Source organism: Mastigoproctus giganteus, chromosome 2 (genome assembly GCF_048544385.1).
Source record: "Mastigoproctus giganteus isolate SK-2022 chromosome 2, ASM4854438v1, whole genome shotgun sequence".
Lineage (NCBI taxonomy): Eukaryota > Metazoa > Arthropoda > Arachnida > Uropygi > Thelyphonidae > Mastigoproctus > Mastigoproctus giganteus.
In genome coordinates this window covers 187,586,600-187,607,085 of record NC_143576.1, presented here as the reverse complement: position 1 = coordinate 187,607,085, position 20,486 = coordinate 187,586,600, and the positions used below count along the sequence as shown (strand labels likewise).

Sequence of the window (20,486 nt, the reverse complement as noted above, 5' to 3'; positions counted from 1 at the left end):
CATATGGCAAATAGCAAATAGGAATATAAAGCGATATAAAGAAATAAAGAAATTTATTCCTACCCATGGAGCAAATATAGGTACTACTTTTTCAATGAGTGTAAGCTATATGTGGCTTGCCCCATGGGTAGTGCCTACTATGTACATATGTAAAATTGAAGGTGAACAAGTCAATGATATCGAACACTCGGTATAAGTCTATCTTGTTGCTAGAACTTTGTCTGCAATAATATATGGGTTGAGGTTATTGTTATGTTTTTTGTTGATAGCTATCAATATAGCTTTATGTAGGTTATGTGTTATAAAGTAGTATGGGAATCCATTGTTAATTAATTTGGATTTGAAATACATATTTTATAATTTTGCCTTATTATTTTATAAGTTTGCTTTATATTTCAATTTATGTTACTACCATTACTACTTTTATCTCTTTTTGCTTTACGTTTTATCTCATTCTGTTTTACTCTCACTTTATATTACATATTGTACTTCTAGGTTTTGCCACAGTGCCGGCGTTGGCCTTTGCATGTTACTTGGGCGGTTTCGACACACAGTTCTTTCGCAGACTGCACCTTATCTCACTCAACCTGCTACCTCATTGCTAATCCGATATATTTTTACACTACCATATTCTATCATATCTAGAACACACACACACACACACACACACACACACACACACACACACTGGACTCTATACCAAATATCACCTTATTCAGATTTGTGATTTTTGACAACTCATAGATAAATAGCAGTAGACTCTTTCCTGAAAATTTTAGATTGAACTTTGCCTTTTTTCTTTTAACTTTATGTTCACTGCCAGTTTTGCTTCCTGCCAGTTTTGGATGCAGAGTGCACTTCATTTTACCTCTATGATTTAACAGATTTAACTTCTTACATCTTGCACACACAAAGACATTCCCCTTGGCAATATCATGTTCTGTTCTTGATTGCTCCACAAACATCAAACAAGCAGTACATTTCAAAAGGCTGTGATTCAGAGGACGACCGCCTCCCTCAGTTCTCTCCTAAGCCACAGCACTCCCATTAGCTTGAACCTTTTGCTTTGCTGCTCTGGTTTGAGTCATGATTTCGATTCAGTTTGAAATAAAATTTCAGTTTCAATACAAAAACATAACCTTAAACTTATATCCCAATATATATATATGGTTTTGTAATTTAATAATTTAATATATGGGTTTTTAATTTAATTTAGTAATTCTTTAAAAGAAAAGTTTAAAGAATCACATAGAAAAGAAGTAAACAGTAGATGAAATGGTTTCGGGTGAAAGCAAGATTAATAAAATACATATGACAGATGCACCCAAAAGTGCAAAGCAGCATTAAAGGATGCAAAAGTATATGTAATTTGTATTAATATTAAATTAAATTAAGTAAGTATAAATGGATGTGAAAGTTACACAAGGTGCCAGTAACTATAAGGGTGAGGAAAGTAGAAAAAGAAGAGTAGTCGATTAGTGAAAGGTGAAAGAATATTAATATCCTAGAGGTTATGATGAATTAAGTAAATTATGGGCTGAATTTCAAAGGCAGTTTAAAGTGGGGAACTGTAAAGTAAAATTAGTACAACAAAAATTGCAAATAAAAATGAAAATAATAATAAAATGAAAATGGTATGAAAATAAAATGAAAATGAAAATGGTATAGCTGTAATCAGATATCGGGGAGAAACAATTTTAGTAAAAGGTCTAATAATGCAAAAATGCTTGATCTGATGTCAGCAGAAATAAATATTGACACATGATCAGGTACAACTTGTTTGAGTTTTAACTCATATTGGACAGCTAAAATAGCCATGATTTTTGTCACATGGTTACTAACATGGAGAGCTGATGACATCACTTAAGAAACTGTTCTGGCAGGTGAAACTCCATTCACTCAATCTGTTGATGGAATATTTAAAATTCTCGAAACTTCATAGTATTAAGTCACCTGGAATTGGCTTCAAGTGGCATACTGTATTTGGCCACAGAAATTACAGCTTCCCTCTCCCATCTCTTCCATCATGCAGTATGAGTCATGTCTTTTGTGTTTATAGTAAATAGCATGGTGAGATCCAACATTCTTTCCATTTAGAGGGTATACTTTAAAACATTTTTGTAGGCTGCTCCTATATCATGTCCATCATACATGTGTCTATTGGTAATGCTCTAGAAAATATCCAGACCTTGCTGCTTTTGCTCTGCTGGCTGTAATTGGTGAGAGTCTAAGTAGTGCACATCAAAGGGAGGGGGCGTAGCCAAGGCCGCACTACGTTAACCAGGGGTATTCCAAAAATTGAATCCACAGTGGCTTGGCTCTATGTTACAAATTATACTATGTTTAAGGAATTGTTGTAAATTGCAACAATTAGTGCTGAAGGAGTATCAGCTGCCAACTTCATGCCAGCAAAAATTTAAAAATTAAAAATCAAACTACAAATAAAAAATAAAATTAAAATGCAGAATAGATAAGCAGAAGCCTACACTCACCCAGGAAAACACTAAAGAAATTGTCACTGTGGTTTCTCTAGATTTCTGTCTTTTTTTTCTTCTTAAGTGGGTCTGTACTCACCCATTGGTTTGGTGGTCTGGGGTGGGGGGAAGCCTTGCTTAATTCCTGCAAGTTGTGCTATTCTCTAAGCAGGAGACTGCTTCTGTGTTTGCCTGAGCAGGTTTACATCCCCTCTTATCTATTCTGCATTTCAGTTTTATTATTATTATTTTTTTTTGGTAGTTTGATTTATAAATTTTTAATTTTGCTGGTATAAAAATGATAATTGGCACCTCTTCAGCACTACTCATTGTAGTTTTTAACAGTTCCTTTAATGTATTATAATAGTGTTTAATTTTATAAATCATTATTTGATTACAAAATGTTTAATTTGTATTCTGAGAAGTGTGCTAAGTGGAATTTTGAAAATTTGCAAAAATTAAAACTGTTCATAAATGCTTTTGAATATTAATTTGTTCTTATTTTGGCATTATTTTATTATTCAGTGTTGGAGTGAAATTATTGTCAAAATTAAAATCAGGATTATAAAATCTCATGGCTACTTTTTTATTTGAAGCAATCAATCATTTTTGCACAATTTTCTACATTTATTTATGTATCACTTGATTAAATTTCATCATATTGTGGATCTGAAGTTCAGAGAATTTCTTTAATTTCAGCTTTTTAAAGTCCAGTTTGGATAACTGAGATTGTTAAGTGTGATCTCCTCTGATTTTTCAGAATCATTTTCACGATACATTGTTACGCTGGTTTGTTATATGAAATGTCCAGAGTTTTAATTGCTTCATGTGATACTGTTGGATCACAAGCGGCATTGTTTGCAGTTTAATGAGCCAAGTAGGAAAAGAATCTCTGAATGGGACAGAATATTTACCACAGAAATTTAATAGAGAAATTAAATCGCAATAGAGGAAACACAAAGGGTCAACCTGTTCCCGTAGAGTTTGAAACTGCCTTGAGCGGTACCATAAGCTATGATGTTGAAAAGTACAACTAGTCTGGTCTGCCTTTCAACATGTACACATTCTGATGTTGCAGCTGACCTCAACTATTACAGTTAATCAGGAGACGGAATGCCAAACATCCTTTTAATAGTCACTCAAAAGAAAGATGTTCCCAATGAGGTTTTCAATGGGAATGGAATACCTGCTGCTCAACTAGTCACAACAGCATTGTAGCACTCATAGATTTGGCAATTCACATTGAGAATAGAACTTCATAACAGCTGCTAAGTACATTACCATTACAAACAAGGGAACTGGCATTCATCTCATGACTAGGCCCCTCTGCACAGATAAAAACAAAAAAAAAATAAAATAAAATAAATAAAAAGTGCTTTGATGGAATTCCAGAATATAATATACATGTTAAGATTTAGGCAGCTAAAAACCAGACATCCTGCCTACTCCTCATTGGGGTTAGGTTTCATTCTGAATAAGAACTTAGCTGCTTGCAATTCTCATAAAACTTTTTGTGATGAAGAACAGGAATCCAAGAACACTCAGACACCTAAGCTATGGTGTCTGAGCAATAGCAATTAAAGAAAGAAGGTGGAACATGCTTGTTTCATGCAGAACAGAGCCTTGTTAACAAAATGCATACTCTACAAACTATCCATATGAGGGATAAAATGGCAAACAATGATAAACTGGTAGCATATAACTTTATTGGAAAAGTAGGAAGGAATAAAAAAAGGGGAAGTGTTGTTATTGCAATATTCTACCAAGATAAATATCTACCACTGGCATTCCAGATCAGTAAATCTGAAAATTTTGTGGCCATCTGCAGCACTTTTGTTAAAGATGAATTCGAATCTGTCTGATCACATAAATATGACAAGCACAGAACTCCTTGTGTGGACGATGTCCAACTTAAATTCTGATGTATATACACTTGTAATGTGAGATTTCAACTTGCCACAACCAAGATTTAGTGAGACAGAAAAAGATCTAGATATTGTCCTTGATGCCATAGGATTAACATAGCTCCACATGCCATCAACTAGAGGAAGTCAGCATTTAGACTATCTATATCACAATATCAAAGATCTTGCACAATACATTTCTGAAACATCTGTTATTTATGCACTGCTTTGTCCAAGCTTGTCATTTCCTAAGGAAATGACAAGCTTGCCTGATAGAAGGAAAATATTTTATCCAAAGCTTATCAAATGAGAGATAATCTTGGGAAGACTGTGACTTGAACTCGCTATTCAACAAAACAGTTAACAACACCATTACTGTGTTAGCACAGAAATGATTCCAAATAGCCTGTGAGAGTGCAGCTGAGGAAATGAGACTTAAACCAGACTATTCTCTCCAACAAGCAAAGTCTAGTTTAAGAAAGTGACCAAAATGCATTTATTAAAAAAAAAAAAAAAAAAAAAAAAGCTATTCTGAAAATGGCAAAGATCATGAAGCAAGGAGGATTGTGTTGGATACCAAATAGATAAAGCTAACTTTCTAAGACAGAGAAGGCGAGACAGAAAAGTATATAAAAGGAAATTGAAACACTCTTAAAAGCTTCAGTTCCCTTCATATCACAAAAGTAAATTAATGAAGTTAAGTAAAGTACTCCTAAACTTTGTAACTAGCAAATTTAGGAGCAGTTCTCTGTTGCAAGCAGTCATGCAACCCTGTGGTTTTATGAGCACTTACTGCTGCAACTAATATGCTTCTCTGCACTAAATCATAGTTTAGCTCAAAAAGGAATGAGAGTGGAGAATATTGTAGCTGACTCATTCTTCAGAGTTGACAACGAGCATGACAGAATTTTTTTGCCCTCTTAGGGATATGTTTAATTTCCGTCCTGCTAGGTTAATAATAATAAAAAAATAAAATAAAAAAAACCCAGACCCTCTCAGTAGTTATTTTTGTTTAGCTTTGTAACAGTAGCTTTAATTTCCTATATATAAGTGAACAGTATCATCAATTTACTACATGTAAGTGAATTAAGTTGAGGTTTACTAAATTCCTTATTAAACAAAAAATTATTCATTTAGAAAATTTATTATTCAATAAATCATAGATTTATTGACCTGTTTATTAACATAAGAAATATACAGATATAATATACTGATGCTGCACAGCCTTTGTTCCAGTATTCATTACAAACACACCATGGTTTAGTTAGTTGGTCTTTGGTTTTCATCAAAAATTAGCAAAAACAGTCTGAATACTGATGCGATCCAATAACAATCCAATCCAGATGATAATCATTAGGGGGAAACTCGGTAATTTTCTCGCTTTAGCATACTGATAGTGTATGCACCAATAGCTCACATCATAAATTGTCCACAGAATAGTGCAAGCAACCATTAGTGTGCTCATTCTGGAGGAAGGGCAATACCAGTAGTGACTCACAATACTCTGCTCAAAGTTTTGTAGCAAGTTACCTACAGTTTAACTCTTAGCATTATCATTAATAGTGGCATATAATGCAAGAAAGCAAACTTATACAGCATCAGCCAAAAAAAAAAAAACACCCTTTCCACCTATCCATTCACTCCAAATGTTTGTCCAGTTCCTCCTTGAATATATTTAAGCTATCAACTTCCACAACAACAGATGGAAGCTTGTTCCAGCAATCAACCACTCGCTGGCTAAAGGCACATTTCCACACATCTATTCTGCAACCGTCTTTTCTCAGTTTGAATTTATGCCCCCTCAAGTGCATAACCTGAGCAAGAGGAAGAATCCCATCAGTATTGAGCTTGCTCAAACCATTCAAATCCTTATGGCGCCTCCGTAGCCAGGTGGGAAGGAGCAGCAGTGCGTAGCACACGCTTCTTGATTAGACCGGGGTTCGAGCCCGTCACCACCGAATATGGAGGATGCGGAAAGGTCATTCAGGGAATGACCACCGCATATCCCGGAGCAATATGGCCTTAGTTGCTAATGCTCCTAAAAAACCAAATAACAAACAAACAACATCAAAGCCTTATACACCTCAATCAGATCAACTCACAGGTGCCTAGTCTTGAGATGCTGCAATTTGCAGAACTTGCCTTTCTTGATAAGAGAAAACCTTTGTTCCCCTAACCAATCTTGTTGCCTTTCTCTGTACTTCAAAAGCAGCTCGCTCTATATCCTTCCTAAAATGTGGCCTCCAGACCTGTATGCAGTACCCAAGGTGTAGTTTGACCATTGCCTTATACACAGGGATAATCGCTTCCTTATCCCTACTAGCAAAATTCCTGTATATTGACAAGACCCCATTAGCTGCTCTGGGAGCCTGTCTACACTGCTCAAAAAACTTGATATCTGACTGCACAATTACCCCCAGGTCTTTTTCATTATCTACTACCCAAGTGTAGTACTGCACAGTTAGTATGTTACTCTGGGATTACTGTTACCCTTATGCAGTACTTTGCATTTGTTGATGTTAAACTTCAGTTGCCACCTCCCAGCCCATCTGCCAAACTTTCCTAGATCCTGCTGCAGCATCATACGATTATAACTGTCATTAACAACCCTGCCAACTTTTGTATCATCTACAAACCTGTAAGCCTTATATATCTTCATCAATATTATTGATAAATATTGAAAACAACGATGGGCCCAACACCGAACCCTGGAGGACTCCACTAATAACATTAGTCCACAAAGAGCAGTGTCCATTGATTACCACTCTGTCTTCTTCCACTCAACTATCCCTTTATCTATAGCAGCAACTTGCCTTTGAATTTATGCCACCTCAAGTGCATAATCTGAGCAAGAGAAAGAATCCCATCAGCATTGAGCTTGCTCAAACCATTCAAAGCCTTATACACCTCAATCAGATTACCTTGCAGGTTCCTAGTCTTGAGATGTTACAATTTTCAGAACTTAAGCCTTTCTTGGTAAGAGAAAACCTTTGTTCCCCTAACCAATCTCATTGCCCTTCTCTGTACTTCCCAAGCAACTCTACATCCTTCCTAAAAATGAGGCCTCCAGACCTGTATGCAGTACCCAAGGTGTGGTTTGACCATTGCCTTATACATGGGGATAATCACTGCCTTATCCCCGCATTGACAAGGCTCCATAAGCTGCTCTAGCAGCCTGTCTGCGCTGCTCAGCAAACTTGATATGGGACTGCACAATTACCCCCAGGGTCTTTTTCATTAGCCACTACCCAAGTGTAGTACTGCACAGTTGGTATGTTACTCTGGTATTACTGCTACCCTTATGCAGTACTTTGCATTTGTCAATGTAAACTTCAGCTGCCACCTCCCAGCCCATCTGCCCAACTTTTCTAGATCCTGCTGTGGCAGCGTACCATCATTACTGTCATTAACAGCCCTGCCAACTTTTGTATCATCATCAAACCTGGACATTAAGCCTGATAAATATAGAAAACAACGAGCAGTGCAGAGAGGCTGCCCTTAATGCCATACTACCCTAATTTGTACAGCAGTCTTTTATGTGCAACAGTATCAAAAGCTTTCCCAAAATCCAAGTATATGTTATCAAAATTATTTTTTTTCATTCAGTTCCTTTGTTACCACATCATGGTATCCACTCAAATTGGTCAGGAAAGATTTCCTCTTAACAACCCCACGCTGTGCCTGAACTATAACTACAGCCTTGTCTAGAGGATCCTGTATTTCTCCTTTAACAATGATTCCATTATTTTCCCCTGAACAGAAGTTAAACAAACATGTCTGCAAATACTGGTGTCACCCGTTGATCCCTCTTTGGGAATTGGGGATACATTTGCACATCGATTACGGCTAAGGGTTTGTTTACTTCCTTTGCTGTCCCCCTTAATATAACTGGATTGATCCTTTCTTATGTTTAACTTCAACAATTTCTCATCCACTTTCCTTTCAGTCATTACAAAACCATTTAGCTCCATTAGAGTTCGATAAACTTTTGGCCTTCACTCTCCAACAGAATTTCTCATTTGTGAATGTATATCCAAAATACCTATTCAGTGTATGAGCAACCTGAGCAGCTGAATGTATATCCAAAATACCTATTCAGTGCATGAGCAACCTGAGCAGCATCATCAACAGTTAAACCATTGATATCAAGTGGACCAATCTGATTTGTGCCGTTCCTTCCGGAGTTTACATGAGTAAAGAAGTCTCTGCTGTTTTTGTTTGTATTCTTTGCCAAAGATTTCTCATAATCTGCCTTTGCTTGCCTAACCTCCTTTGTGACTTGATTACAGACAAGCATATATCATCACAGGCTTTTGTGTCACCTGATAATTTATGTGAATCCCATGCGTTTTTCTTCTCTGCCACGAGTCTCATTAGTTCATCTGACATCCATTTAGGCCTAAACCTTGAACAGTATTTCTTATTTAGTATGAAAAGCCTGGTAGCTTTCAAGATTAATTCTTTGAATGCTTCCCATTTAGAAATTGGATGATGGTAACATCAGTTGATTGCACCATATAGAATTTGAAAACCGTCTGAGACCAGGGTTCAGTGCTAAGATAAAATGAAGAAATTTTACCACTTGAACGTTTCTTCTCATAGTATTTTCCTCCTCGAAAAAAAAAATCCCTAAGGGTCTCTTAGACCCAGCTCCTTGGCACACTCTTATAATAAAAAAAAATGAACAAATAATATAATTAAAATTTCTGTTGTGATTTGTACCTTTTGTATAAGATAGGAGTAGATTCTCTTAAAATCTGTAAATTATATATAGTAATTTACTATATATATTACTTGTGTCGCCCTTTGATCCTCCTTTGTGAATTGGGGTCACATTTGCATATCTCTAATCAATGGGTACCTCCCCTTCGACTCAGATATGAAGTTTTCTGAGCAGTGCAGACAGTCTGCAAGAGTATCTCATGGTGTCTTGTCAATGATATACAGGAATTTTTCTAGCAGGGATAAGGAGGTGATTATTCCCTTGTATAAGACAATGGTCAGGCCACACCTTGAGTACTGTATACAGGTCTGGAGGCCTCATTTCAAGAAGGATGTAGAGCTGCTGGAATGAGTACAGAGAAGGGCAACAAGATTGTGAATGGAATAAAGGGTTGCTCTTATGAAGAAATGCTTAAGTTTTGTAAATTACAGTGTCTGGAGACTAGGCACTTTCGAGGTGATCTGATTGAGGTGTATAAGGCCTTGAATGGCTTGAGCATGCTCAATGCTAATGGAATTCTTCCTCTTGCTCAGAATAATCACCTGAGAGGGCATAAATTCAAATTGAGGAAAGGCAGTTGTAGAATAGATGTGCAGAAGTTTGCCTTTAGCCAGCAGGTGGTTGATTGCTGCAACATACTTTCATCTGTCATTGTAGAAGTTGATAACTTAAATAGATTCAAGGCAGAACTAGACAGACATTTGGAGTGAATGGATGGGTGAAATGAGAAGGTTTTTTTTTTTTTTTTTTTTTTTTGGCTGATGCTGTATAAGCTTGTTTTCTTGCATCAAATGCCTCTACTAATGCTATACACTTGGATATAAACATAGCAGACTGGTTTCCATTCTATGCTTCAGTGTGAAGCAAATCACTGCTGTGGATAAAGGAACAATGGAGTGTAAGAAGTAGGGGGTGGTTATAAATGGGCACTGCCCTTCTTGGAGTAATGTCCACTTTGAATAAGTAATGCTTCTCTGGTAGAGAAGATTATTGTTACTTATTCATTAGTGGAGTCCTCCACGGTTTAGTGCTGAGTTCCACTGGTTCCAATATATATTAACAATATTGATGAAGACATATCAAGCTGCTTTGTGTCTAAGTTTGTAGATGATAGAAAGGTTTGCAGGGTGGTTAGTGACAGGAATTGAGGTGCACTACTGCAACCCAGAAAAATTAGGAAGATGTGCTGAGAACTGGCAGTTAATGTTTAATATTGATTAATGCTAAGTATTTATATATGGTAAGCAGTAATCTTAGAATAACATGCCAGTTAGGTGGCATGTTATTCTAAGTGTAACACTCAGAAGTAGGAGAACAGAATAAAGGAGAACTGATAAAACTTAATTTTACTCAAGTGGTTGTTTTTCATGAAACACCCTTACATCTTCAGTATATTGGGGATATGGTGTACTGTTATGTAGAACCTCCCTCCTTTGAGAGGTACTATGTAAAACAGTAAGTTTCTGTCATATGATATATATTTCTGTCAATTATATATGTATTCCATATATAGTTGACAGAAATATATACCAGGATTTAATATACCGGTGTATTGCGCTATTTAACAATGCCAAATCTTATTGTTAGTTTCAGCAAGATGGGGTGACTTGTTACTGTCTAGTTAAACAGTGGCAGCACTGAGACTTTTTCAGCAATCATCTTATTTTTAAAAACTCATTGCCCTTAAGATCCCCAGACTTGATATTGTGGGCTTGTTTAAAAATAATCCCCACATACCGTAGGAACTGTAAGTCAATATGCAGAATTTTCAAAGTTCGATATTCAGACATTACAAAAGGTGTTATTGAATACGATGCAAAGAATTTGTGCATGTATTGAAAGGAAGTAAAAAAATATATAGTATAATTTTTCCTAATTACTTATTATAATTATTTGGTTGCAGAGTTTAATAGTAAAAGAACTGATAAATTTTAATTCTGATATTCGGGTTTTGTGAGTTTGGAATTACTCTCTATAATACAGTGTAAGATACAATATAGCATACACTATGATCCATTGCAAGCTGTCAAGGGCAACAGTCTCAAAGTCAATCAGAAATGTATAATTTTATGAGGTGAACCAGAGCAGCTGCAGATCTGTAGTGGAAGTTATTAGGCATGGCAGTTAATGTCAGCAAGCATCATCATGTATTTTGTTTTGTAAATTTATATAATTCATATTAATATGAATTGGTATTCTGACAGTGTTCTGTAAGTGATATTATTGTTATTAGCAGCGTTTTACTTTACTAGCAACAGAGAAGTGCTCCTTAACTTTATTAGCACAGTTTAAGAGCACTCTCTCTGTTGTAAGCAATCATGTAGTCCTTTGGGAAACAATTCCACAGGTATTTCTACTAACTGCAATTGTTTTCCTCAAAATTATTATTAAGAATTTAGATTATTATATAATTTTTGTTTATTTTATCATAAATTCTATTTTTGCAGGAACCTTCAACCGACATCATACAGAAATCTTTCTTTAACAACTGAGAATTTGGCTGCTAGTTCTCTAACATTATTTGACGATAGTCGTGGTAGCCTGTCTGGTTATCCTCATCCTGAAGAGGCACTCAAGAAAGCATTAAAATCTATATCAAATGAAGCATGGTAAGCAGCTTCTTTTTTGGTGTTTGTTTTTCTAGATCAATAAGTAATTAATATTGGTTGTATTGAACTTTATTTCTGATAGCAGAATGCAAAATCAGATTGCAAACCACTTTTATTATTTACAGCAAATTTTATGATAAATTATTTCACATTGTTGCTACACTTATTATTAGTTAATCATATTAATTTAAATATATTTCTTGACTAAATGTCAAAGAATATGAAAAGGCTGTTTAAGCATGGGTAATGCATCTCCATCATTTCTACTACCAGGTAGTATGCATATCTCATATTGTGAATACCTTCACAATGAGTTGCCTAGGTATTGCACTACTTTGAATAAGTAATGCTTCTCTGGTAGAGAAGATTACTGTTACTTATTCTCAGATGGGCACCACTACCCAGATGGCACCGTTTCGAAGCTGGTTGGCTTCATCATCGGTGGGTGGGCAGGTACCCTGTTGCAATAGTTGACAACCTAATTATGAAGTATAACTGGGTTGTCAAATGGTGCTGTCCGGGTGGTGGTGTCCATCTGAAAATAAGTAATAGTAGTCTTCTCTACCTGAAAAGCTTTACTTATTCAAAGTAGTGGAATACCTAGGCAACTCATAATTCACAATATGAGATATAATAAAATGATGCATGCATACTACCTGGGTAGTAGAAATGATGGAGATGCCACTATCCATGCTTAAACAACCTTTTAATACTCTTTGACATTTAGTCAAGAAATATATTTAGATTAAACCATGCACACCATCAAGCATCTCTCATATTGTGGAATTATATTTGATGAGTTAAGCAGGATATGAGCAGTCAACTACAAAGAACAAAGAATATGGACAACGTGGAACCAGAAGAGGAGGCACTAATCCCAGATTGATGTACCAATATGGTACTCACTCAGGGTAGTTTGAAAATGAAAAAGACCTGGAGGTAATTTTGCAGTCAATTATGAATTTTTCTGAATAGTGCTGACAGGCTGCCAGAGCAGCTCGTGGGATTTTGTCAGTAATATACAGAAATTTTGCTAGCAGGAAAAGGAGGTGATTATCCCTTTGTATTAGCATATGGTTAGGCTGCATCTTGAGTACTGCATACTGGTCTAGAGGTCGCATTTTAAGAAGGAAGTAAATCCGATGAAATGGTTGTGGAGAAGGGCAACAAGATTGAAGGGAACAGCAGGATGGTCTTACCAAGAAAGGCTTCATTTCTGCAAATTGCATCATCTGGAAACACTTCATTCAGCAAGCTCAATGTTGATATAGGATTCTTGCTCAGTACACACATGAGGAGACAAATTTAAATTGAGGAAAGGTGGTTGCAGAATAGATGTGTGGAAGTTTGCCTTCAGCAAGTGGGTGGTTGATTGTTGGAACCAACTTCCATCTGTTGGAAGGAACTAGACAATTTGTTGGAGGGGATGGTAGGTGATGTAGGAACGTTTTTTTTTTTTTTTTTTTCTTGCATCATTTGCAATTGCACCAAAACCAAGATGAATTTAGATGACCTTCAACTAAACAAAAAATTATAAATTGAATTAATTTATTCTGGGAGTAAGATACAGTGCAAGGAAGGTGTAGTCATCTTTTTTAGAACTAGTTATAATAAAGATTATTGGCTGTGAAGCATTATCCAGTAGACAAAATTTGTGGACAAAATTTAAGATGTAAAATTGGGTAATAAAATTTTTCTGTCCATTGTCCAAAAAGGGCCAGAAGGTTTAATTTGTTATAATAAAGAACTAGTTATAATAAAGATTATTGGCTGTGAAGCATTATCCAGTAGACAAAATTTGTGGACAAAATTTAAGATGTAAAATTGGGTAATAAAATTTTTCTGTCCATTGTCCAAAAAGGGCCAGAAGGTTTAATTTGTACTGTTTATATCACCACCATATAAGATGAAATCTTAAATTAGAAAAGTAACCCACTCTATAATTTAAATATTGCAAATAAAATTCTTTATGTATATAAAAAACATAAATAATTAAGCCAAAATATAATTACTGAGAAATATACTAACAGCTTAATTTCGTTTTAAATTTAAATGAAATAATATTATATAATGAAACAATGAAAAGATAAGATTTCATCTTTATATAGAGGTGATATAAACAGCAGAAATCAGTCCTTCTGGCTCATTCTGACTTCAGTTTACTGTCTTTCTCCACTGTCTTATATCCTGATAGATATTTAGCTGTAGGCAGATGTTATGTTATTTGGTTTTTAGGAGCATTAGCAACTAAGGCCATATTGCTCCGGGAATATGCGGTGGTCATTCCCTGACCTTTCTGCATCCTCCATATTTGGTGGCGATGGGCTCGAACTGCGGTCTAATCAAGAAGCGTGTGCTACGCACTGCTGCTCCTTCCCACCTGGCTACGGAGGCGCCTACCATAGGCAGAATTAGTCTTCTTTCTTTTAATGCATGTTTGTGACCATCAACCCACCTTCCTCTTTTTCACACATAATAATAAAATAGAATACTAGAAAGCTTTCAATAACTATATATTTCCTTCTGTCTATACTTGCAGTTTAGAAACCACAGCCAACTATGTAACAGTAGTGAAAATATAATGGTGAACTTGTGGAATTATTTATTTATTTTTTTTAAATAAAATTTTTATTGCATCATGTTATGAAGTAATATTAAATACAATTTTTTTTTCTGTAGGACAGTGAAAATTGAAGGAATGCACACAATAACGAGACTTGCCAACCATCACCCATATGTACTCCAGGATCATATTCATGCTGTGGCTCTTGCTCTTCAGGCAGAAGTACGAAACCTTAGATCGTCAGTATCTCGGACTGCCATTCTTACCTTTGCAGAGCTTTTCCTTACTATAAAAAAGGGAATGGAAATGGTAAGAAAATATAATTTCATGCGCTATGGGAATTCGGACCCCTTGTCTGCATGCATTAACCACACACACACACACACATGCGCGCGCATACACATCAATGAGCGCTTTGCAGTATTATAAAAAAAAATCTTTCTTATTATATTATGGTTTAGATTCAGATTATTTATGTAGCCTCTAAATTTATTACGTTATATTACACTAAATTATATTTTTGGTTTTTACACCTTAAAATTGATTTTGCCTTAGCACATATCGATCATCACAGAAACAGAGAACCTTATCGCTGTTTTACTTTCAATTTGGGCCAACCGGGCTAACCAGGTGGGTAAAGTGCCTGCCTGGCAACCCAAAGGTCGCGGGTTCGAATCCTGCCTCGGGCTTGGATCAGAGTAAAATGAAAAAACTTTGGGAGGTGCATTATGGCCACAGAAGCCGATCTGCCAACAACTAACAAAAAAAAAAAAAAAAAAAAAAAAAAAAACCTTTCATTTTGGGTGATTGATCCCAGATGAAGTCACCTAGATTGTGGATAAGCAATGATAAGTTTTGTATATAAATTTTTTACATTATATTATCCTATGCATTTTCTATAGACCTATCAAGGTATATATATCTTACTATAACAGGTGCCTCCGTAGCCGGGTGGGCAGGAGCAGCAGTGCGTAGCACATGCTTCTTGATTAGACCGGGGTTCGAGCCCGTGACTACCAAATACGGAGGATGCAGAAAGGTCAAGGAATGACCACCGCATATCCCCGGAGCAATATGGCCTTAGTTGCTAATGCTCCTAAAAACCAAATAACTCGAACTCTTACTATAACCTTCCCCATAATATTATAAAAATGCTATATAGAACACATTACGGATGTAATATATATATTAAATATATATATATATATATATATATATATTTACACACACACACACACACACACACACACACACACACACACACACACACACTATATAAACTGGTGTTCACAGAAAGTGCATCACCTCGGAATTTCACATTTCTAATCCTTTTTTGCAATGGTATGTTACATCAAGGACTAGAAACACAAATAGAAATACAGTAAACCCCCGTTATTCGCGGTATCTGTATTCGCGGTTGCTGATTTAACATAAAATGAAATCTAAAAAAATGTGAATTTTAAAGCGCCTTGAACATTTTCCGCCATAAAAAAAAACAAATGACCGCGGCTAAAATTATCTTTCCCGGTCAAAACAGCGCTCAGTGGGTGGAGAGAGAGGGGTGACAAAATCGCGAGCGTGGATGTTTCTCGCTAATCCTTGTTCTGTATGTGTTATGCGCTTGCCATGGAAGGTTTCGTCGTTTGTTTTTAATTTATATGCTTTTAAAATTGAATAAATTTATCAGTTTATAAATTGATATTCATATTGTAAGCATATCAATTTATAAATTGATATGCTTACAAAATTGATAAATCTACCATTTTGCATTGTAAAACAGACTTTTTCGAGTGTGTTAACGGAAGAAAGTGACTTTATTTGGACAAGTTCTTTCTAACCCGTACAGAAATGTGAATGTGAAATTATCAAAGAAGGTGATGACATTGGCGAATAAAATTGAGTTATTAGACAAAATTTCTAATGGTGAAAGTGTCTCAGTGGCAAAATATTATAAAATCAATGAGTCAACGGTACGATCAATCAAGAAATCGGAAGAAAAAATCCGCCATAGTGTCCGTGAAAACGTGCTAATTGCTTCAAAAATTTGCTTTGTAACTCGTGATGTTAAATTAGAAAAAATGGAAAACTTTAAATCTGTGGATAGAAGACCGAACTCAAAATAAAATTCCGTTAAGTTCACTCATTATTCGTGAAAAGGCAAAACTCCTTTATCAACACTTTAGCGAAACTGGTGATAGCACTGGCGGGATAAGTTTTTTTAGCTAGCAAAGGCACTAGTTTGAAAGATTTGTTTGAAATTTCTAATAAATATTACATTTAATATTAAACTGTTTCTTATTTCATTTCGATGCCATATGCTTGCATTTCACTATGTACTAGTCATATTATGAAGGCACATATAATACATACATAGACAAAATTTTAGACTAGTTTTTCTTATATATTTCATACTTTGGAACGGAACCCCTTTATTACTATGGGTTATTAGACATAACTCAGTATTCGCGTTTTCGGTATTCGCGGCATTTCACAGGAACGTACCCCTGCGAATAGCGGGGGTTTACTGTATAAACAAAAGATTTATTAATAGTTAGGGCACAGATAAGTAATATTTGACAGGTGCTCCTTTCAAATATTGCCCTCCACTAATAACATTAGTCCACGAAGAACAGTGTTGATTAATAGCCACTCTTGGTCTTCTCCCACTCAACCATCCCTTTATTAATAGTGATAACTTGCCCTTATGCCACACTGCTCTAGTTTGTTCAGCACTTATGTACAAAAGTCTCAAAATCTTTCCTGAAATCCTATTGCAAGTATGTGATATTGAAATTATTTTTTGTATCCAGTTCCTCTGTTATGCATCATAGTAACCAGTCAGATTGGTCAGACAACACCACACCTTAACGATCCATGTTGTGACTGCAGTATAACTACATTAATGTTTAGGTGATCCTACATTACCTCTTTAACCAGTGATTTCATTATTTTTCCTGGAACAGAATTTAAGCTAATCAGTCTTCAATTACTCAGGTCATCTTTTGATCCCCTTTATTGTGAATTGGGAATGCATTCACACATTTCCAGTTCATGGATATTTCTTCTGAATCCAAAGATACTTTTGCAATTACTAATGATCTTGCACAGATTGTTCATTTACCTACAAGAATACCAGACAATCCTAATCATACAGCCAATACACTTGATCTTTTTCACACAAACAACTCTTCTAAGTACACGGTCGAAGTGAGAGGTCCTTTAGGCACTTCAGATCACACCTTGGTGATTGTCTCTTCTCCAATGGAACCTTTATCTCATGGCTATTCCCAACCTCGTGTTGTTTGTCATTACAAGAATGCAAAATGGGATAACCTGTGAGACTTCTTTTCTTCTTTTCCTTGGTCAGATTACTGTTTCAAAAGTTTTGATGTCAACGTTTGCTCAGATCGTGTCAGTGAAATTATTCTTGCAGGAATGGAATCCTTTATCCCACACTCCACTTTAAAATCTCGTCCTTTATCTAAACCTTGGTTTTCCAATGAATGTGCTAAGGCTGTTCAAGAGAAGAATGTTGCATATCGCAATTGGCTTGTTTCTAATTCTTCAGTTTCATTTTCTGCCTACACCAAAGCTCGCAACAATTGTAAAGCAGTTATTAACCAGTCCAAATTAGAGTTTGAACAGGCTAAGAGAAGAAAACTTGCTTCTTGCCCTAATGGTAGTCGAGCATTCTGGTCTCTTGCCAAAGCTATTGGCCGCAACTTTTGCCCATCTCTGCTCCCACCTCTGTCCAAACCAGATGGTTCTGTTGTCACTTCAGCCAAGGATAAAGTTGACTTGCTAGCATCCCATTTTTCTTCCAGCTCATGCATTAACGATCTTGGTAAAACACCTCCCACTATTCCCAACATGCTCCATTCAATGCCTCCTGTGGTCTTCCGTCAAAAGGATATCAGAAGGATTTTGACGAATCTTGATGCTAAGAAAGCTCCAGGTCCTGATGGTATTTCTCCACTTGTTCTCAAAACCTGTGCTCCTGAACTTGCTCCTATTCTTTGCCGCCTTTTTTCACTTTCTTATTCCAAAGGTGTTTTTCCTTCTGCTTGGAAATTTGCTCATATCCAGCCAGTTCCTAAAAAGAGTGACAAATCCCTCCAATTATCGTCCCATTGCAATTGCTTCTACTCTTTCTAAAGTAATGGAGAAATCAATTAACTGCCAAATATTAAACTACCTAGAAACCTTCCGTCTGATCAACGATCACCAGTATGGATTCTGTCAGTGTCGATCCACTGGTGATATTCTGGCTTATGTTACCCATTTATGGACTAATTCAACGGAAAAGTTCGGTGAAACACAGGTAGTTGCTCTTGACATCTCAAAGGCTTTTGATCATGTTTGGCATAAAGGTCTTCTAAACAAGCTTCCATCTTATGGTTTGCCAACTGTTTTTAGTAATTGGTTATCCAGTTTTCTCTCTGATTGCTCACTGAGGGTGATGGTAGATGGCTTGTCTTCTAACTTCTCCACTAATGCCGGTGTCCCCCAAGGTTCAGTTCTTTCACTCACTCTTTTCCTCTTGTATATTAATGACCTTCTTCCATTGACTGGAAATCCTATCCATAGTTTTGCCGATGATAGCACATTGCATTCCACTTTCCATTTTGAGAAACCTTGTCCTGCTCAATCAGCTTCAACTTGTCGAAAATCTGCAACCAATTCCTTAAATGCCTGCCAATCCTCGGGTAATTCTCTAGTGGGGCAAAGACAACTTAGTTGATTTCAACCCTTCTAAAACTCAGTCTTGTCTTATATCTCACAAAAAGGATTCTTCTGCTCCTATGCTTATCTTTAGTGACACTCTGATTTCTAGGCAAAATGATATATCACTTTTGGGAATTACCCTGACTTCCAATCTTTCTTGGCACAAGCACATTACAAATATTGCTTCCTCTGCATCTAAAAAACTTGGTTTTCTCTTTCGCTCTCGGCGTTACTTTTCTTCCAAACAGCTGCTCACTCTGTATAAATCGCAAATCCACCCTGCCATGGAATATTGTTCGCACATCTGGGGTGGTGCTCCCAAAACCTCTTTCAGGCTTCTTGATTCCATTCAGAAGAGGGCAGTTAGGTTAATTAATGACTCATCTCTAACAGAGTCTCTGCACTGTTTCACGTACTGTTTCTGCGTGACTCTTTTGACGTACTGTTTCTGCTGCATGCCTCTTCTACAGATACTTCCATGGGCACTGTTCTTCTGAATTAGCTTTTGTAATTCCTGCTCTCTCTTTCAAAACAGTCCGAACGCGTGCCGCCACCAGCCAACATCCATTTACTGTCCAACTTCAAACTCACAGAACCAACTTTTCATCTTCCTCGTTTATTCATTCAACTGCCGTTTTCTGGAACAACCTTCCTTCATACATATTTCCTGAAAATTACAGTCTACAGAAGTTCAAGTCCAATGTCAACAAATACCTTCTTTCGTCTTCTCAACCTCCAACCTAAGCACGATACTAAGTACTATAGGTTCTAACACCTCTCGTGTTTGGGGTTTACATAAAAAAAAAAAAAAAAAAAAAAAACTCTCATAATTATGGCTAATTAATTATTATGTTATGGTGCCTTATTTTTTATAGCTGTAACATTTTTTTCAGTTATCACAAAATCATTTAACTCCCTGTTAGAGTTTGATAAACTCTAATAGGGAATAGAGTTTGTCAGCAACCTGAATTTAGATAAATGGAATCTGTTCATCACTTCACAAAAGGTTATTAATAGGGTTACCTGCTGTCTGATAATGGAACCAGGTAGTTCTGAACTCTGTCATAGTATTACCTCGTGCTTTTAATGAATAACAGATTTGCCTAATGGGAGATGTTATCCAATAAAAACTATATTAGCTATATTAGTTACTTTAGTCTGACTATGCAAACTAATGTAATTGTTTCTCCAGAGACTAAGCCCAAGCACTATCACTGGAGGGATAACTTCATACCCAGACATTTGATTGAAAAACATAACACAGAGAGACATTGTTTTAAGAAGCTATTGAAATTTTTAATCATAATTGTTCCACACTAACCACCAAAGTGAAGATAATGAGCCATTAAGATGGCAGTTTGTCTTCCTTTATTGGTTCCTTGTCTTCATTCTTTGGTCAGCAAAGTAAGGCACAGTTAAGAGTACATTTTTGTTTGCAATCAGTGTAACCTATCCCATTATTTCTTTAAACAAATTTTTCTCTTTTTT

General features: G+C 36.1%; 1 protein-coding gene across 1 annotated transcript in view; it reads left to right on the top strand.

Moving 5' to 3' along the window:
* LOC150089847 (TOG array regulator of axonemal microtubules protein 1-like) overlaps positions 1-20,486 on the top strand; it is a 221,689-nt gene that overhangs the window by 151,330 nt on the left and 49,873 nt on the right. The window contains exons 9-10 of the mRNA XM_090390111.1: positions 11,549-11,710; positions 14,390-14,582. Coding sequence (XP_090246237.1) covers positions 11,549-11,710; positions 14,390-14,582 — 355 coding nt within the window. The remainder of the gene's footprint in view (positions 1-11,548; positions 11,711-14,389; positions 14,583-20,486) is intronic.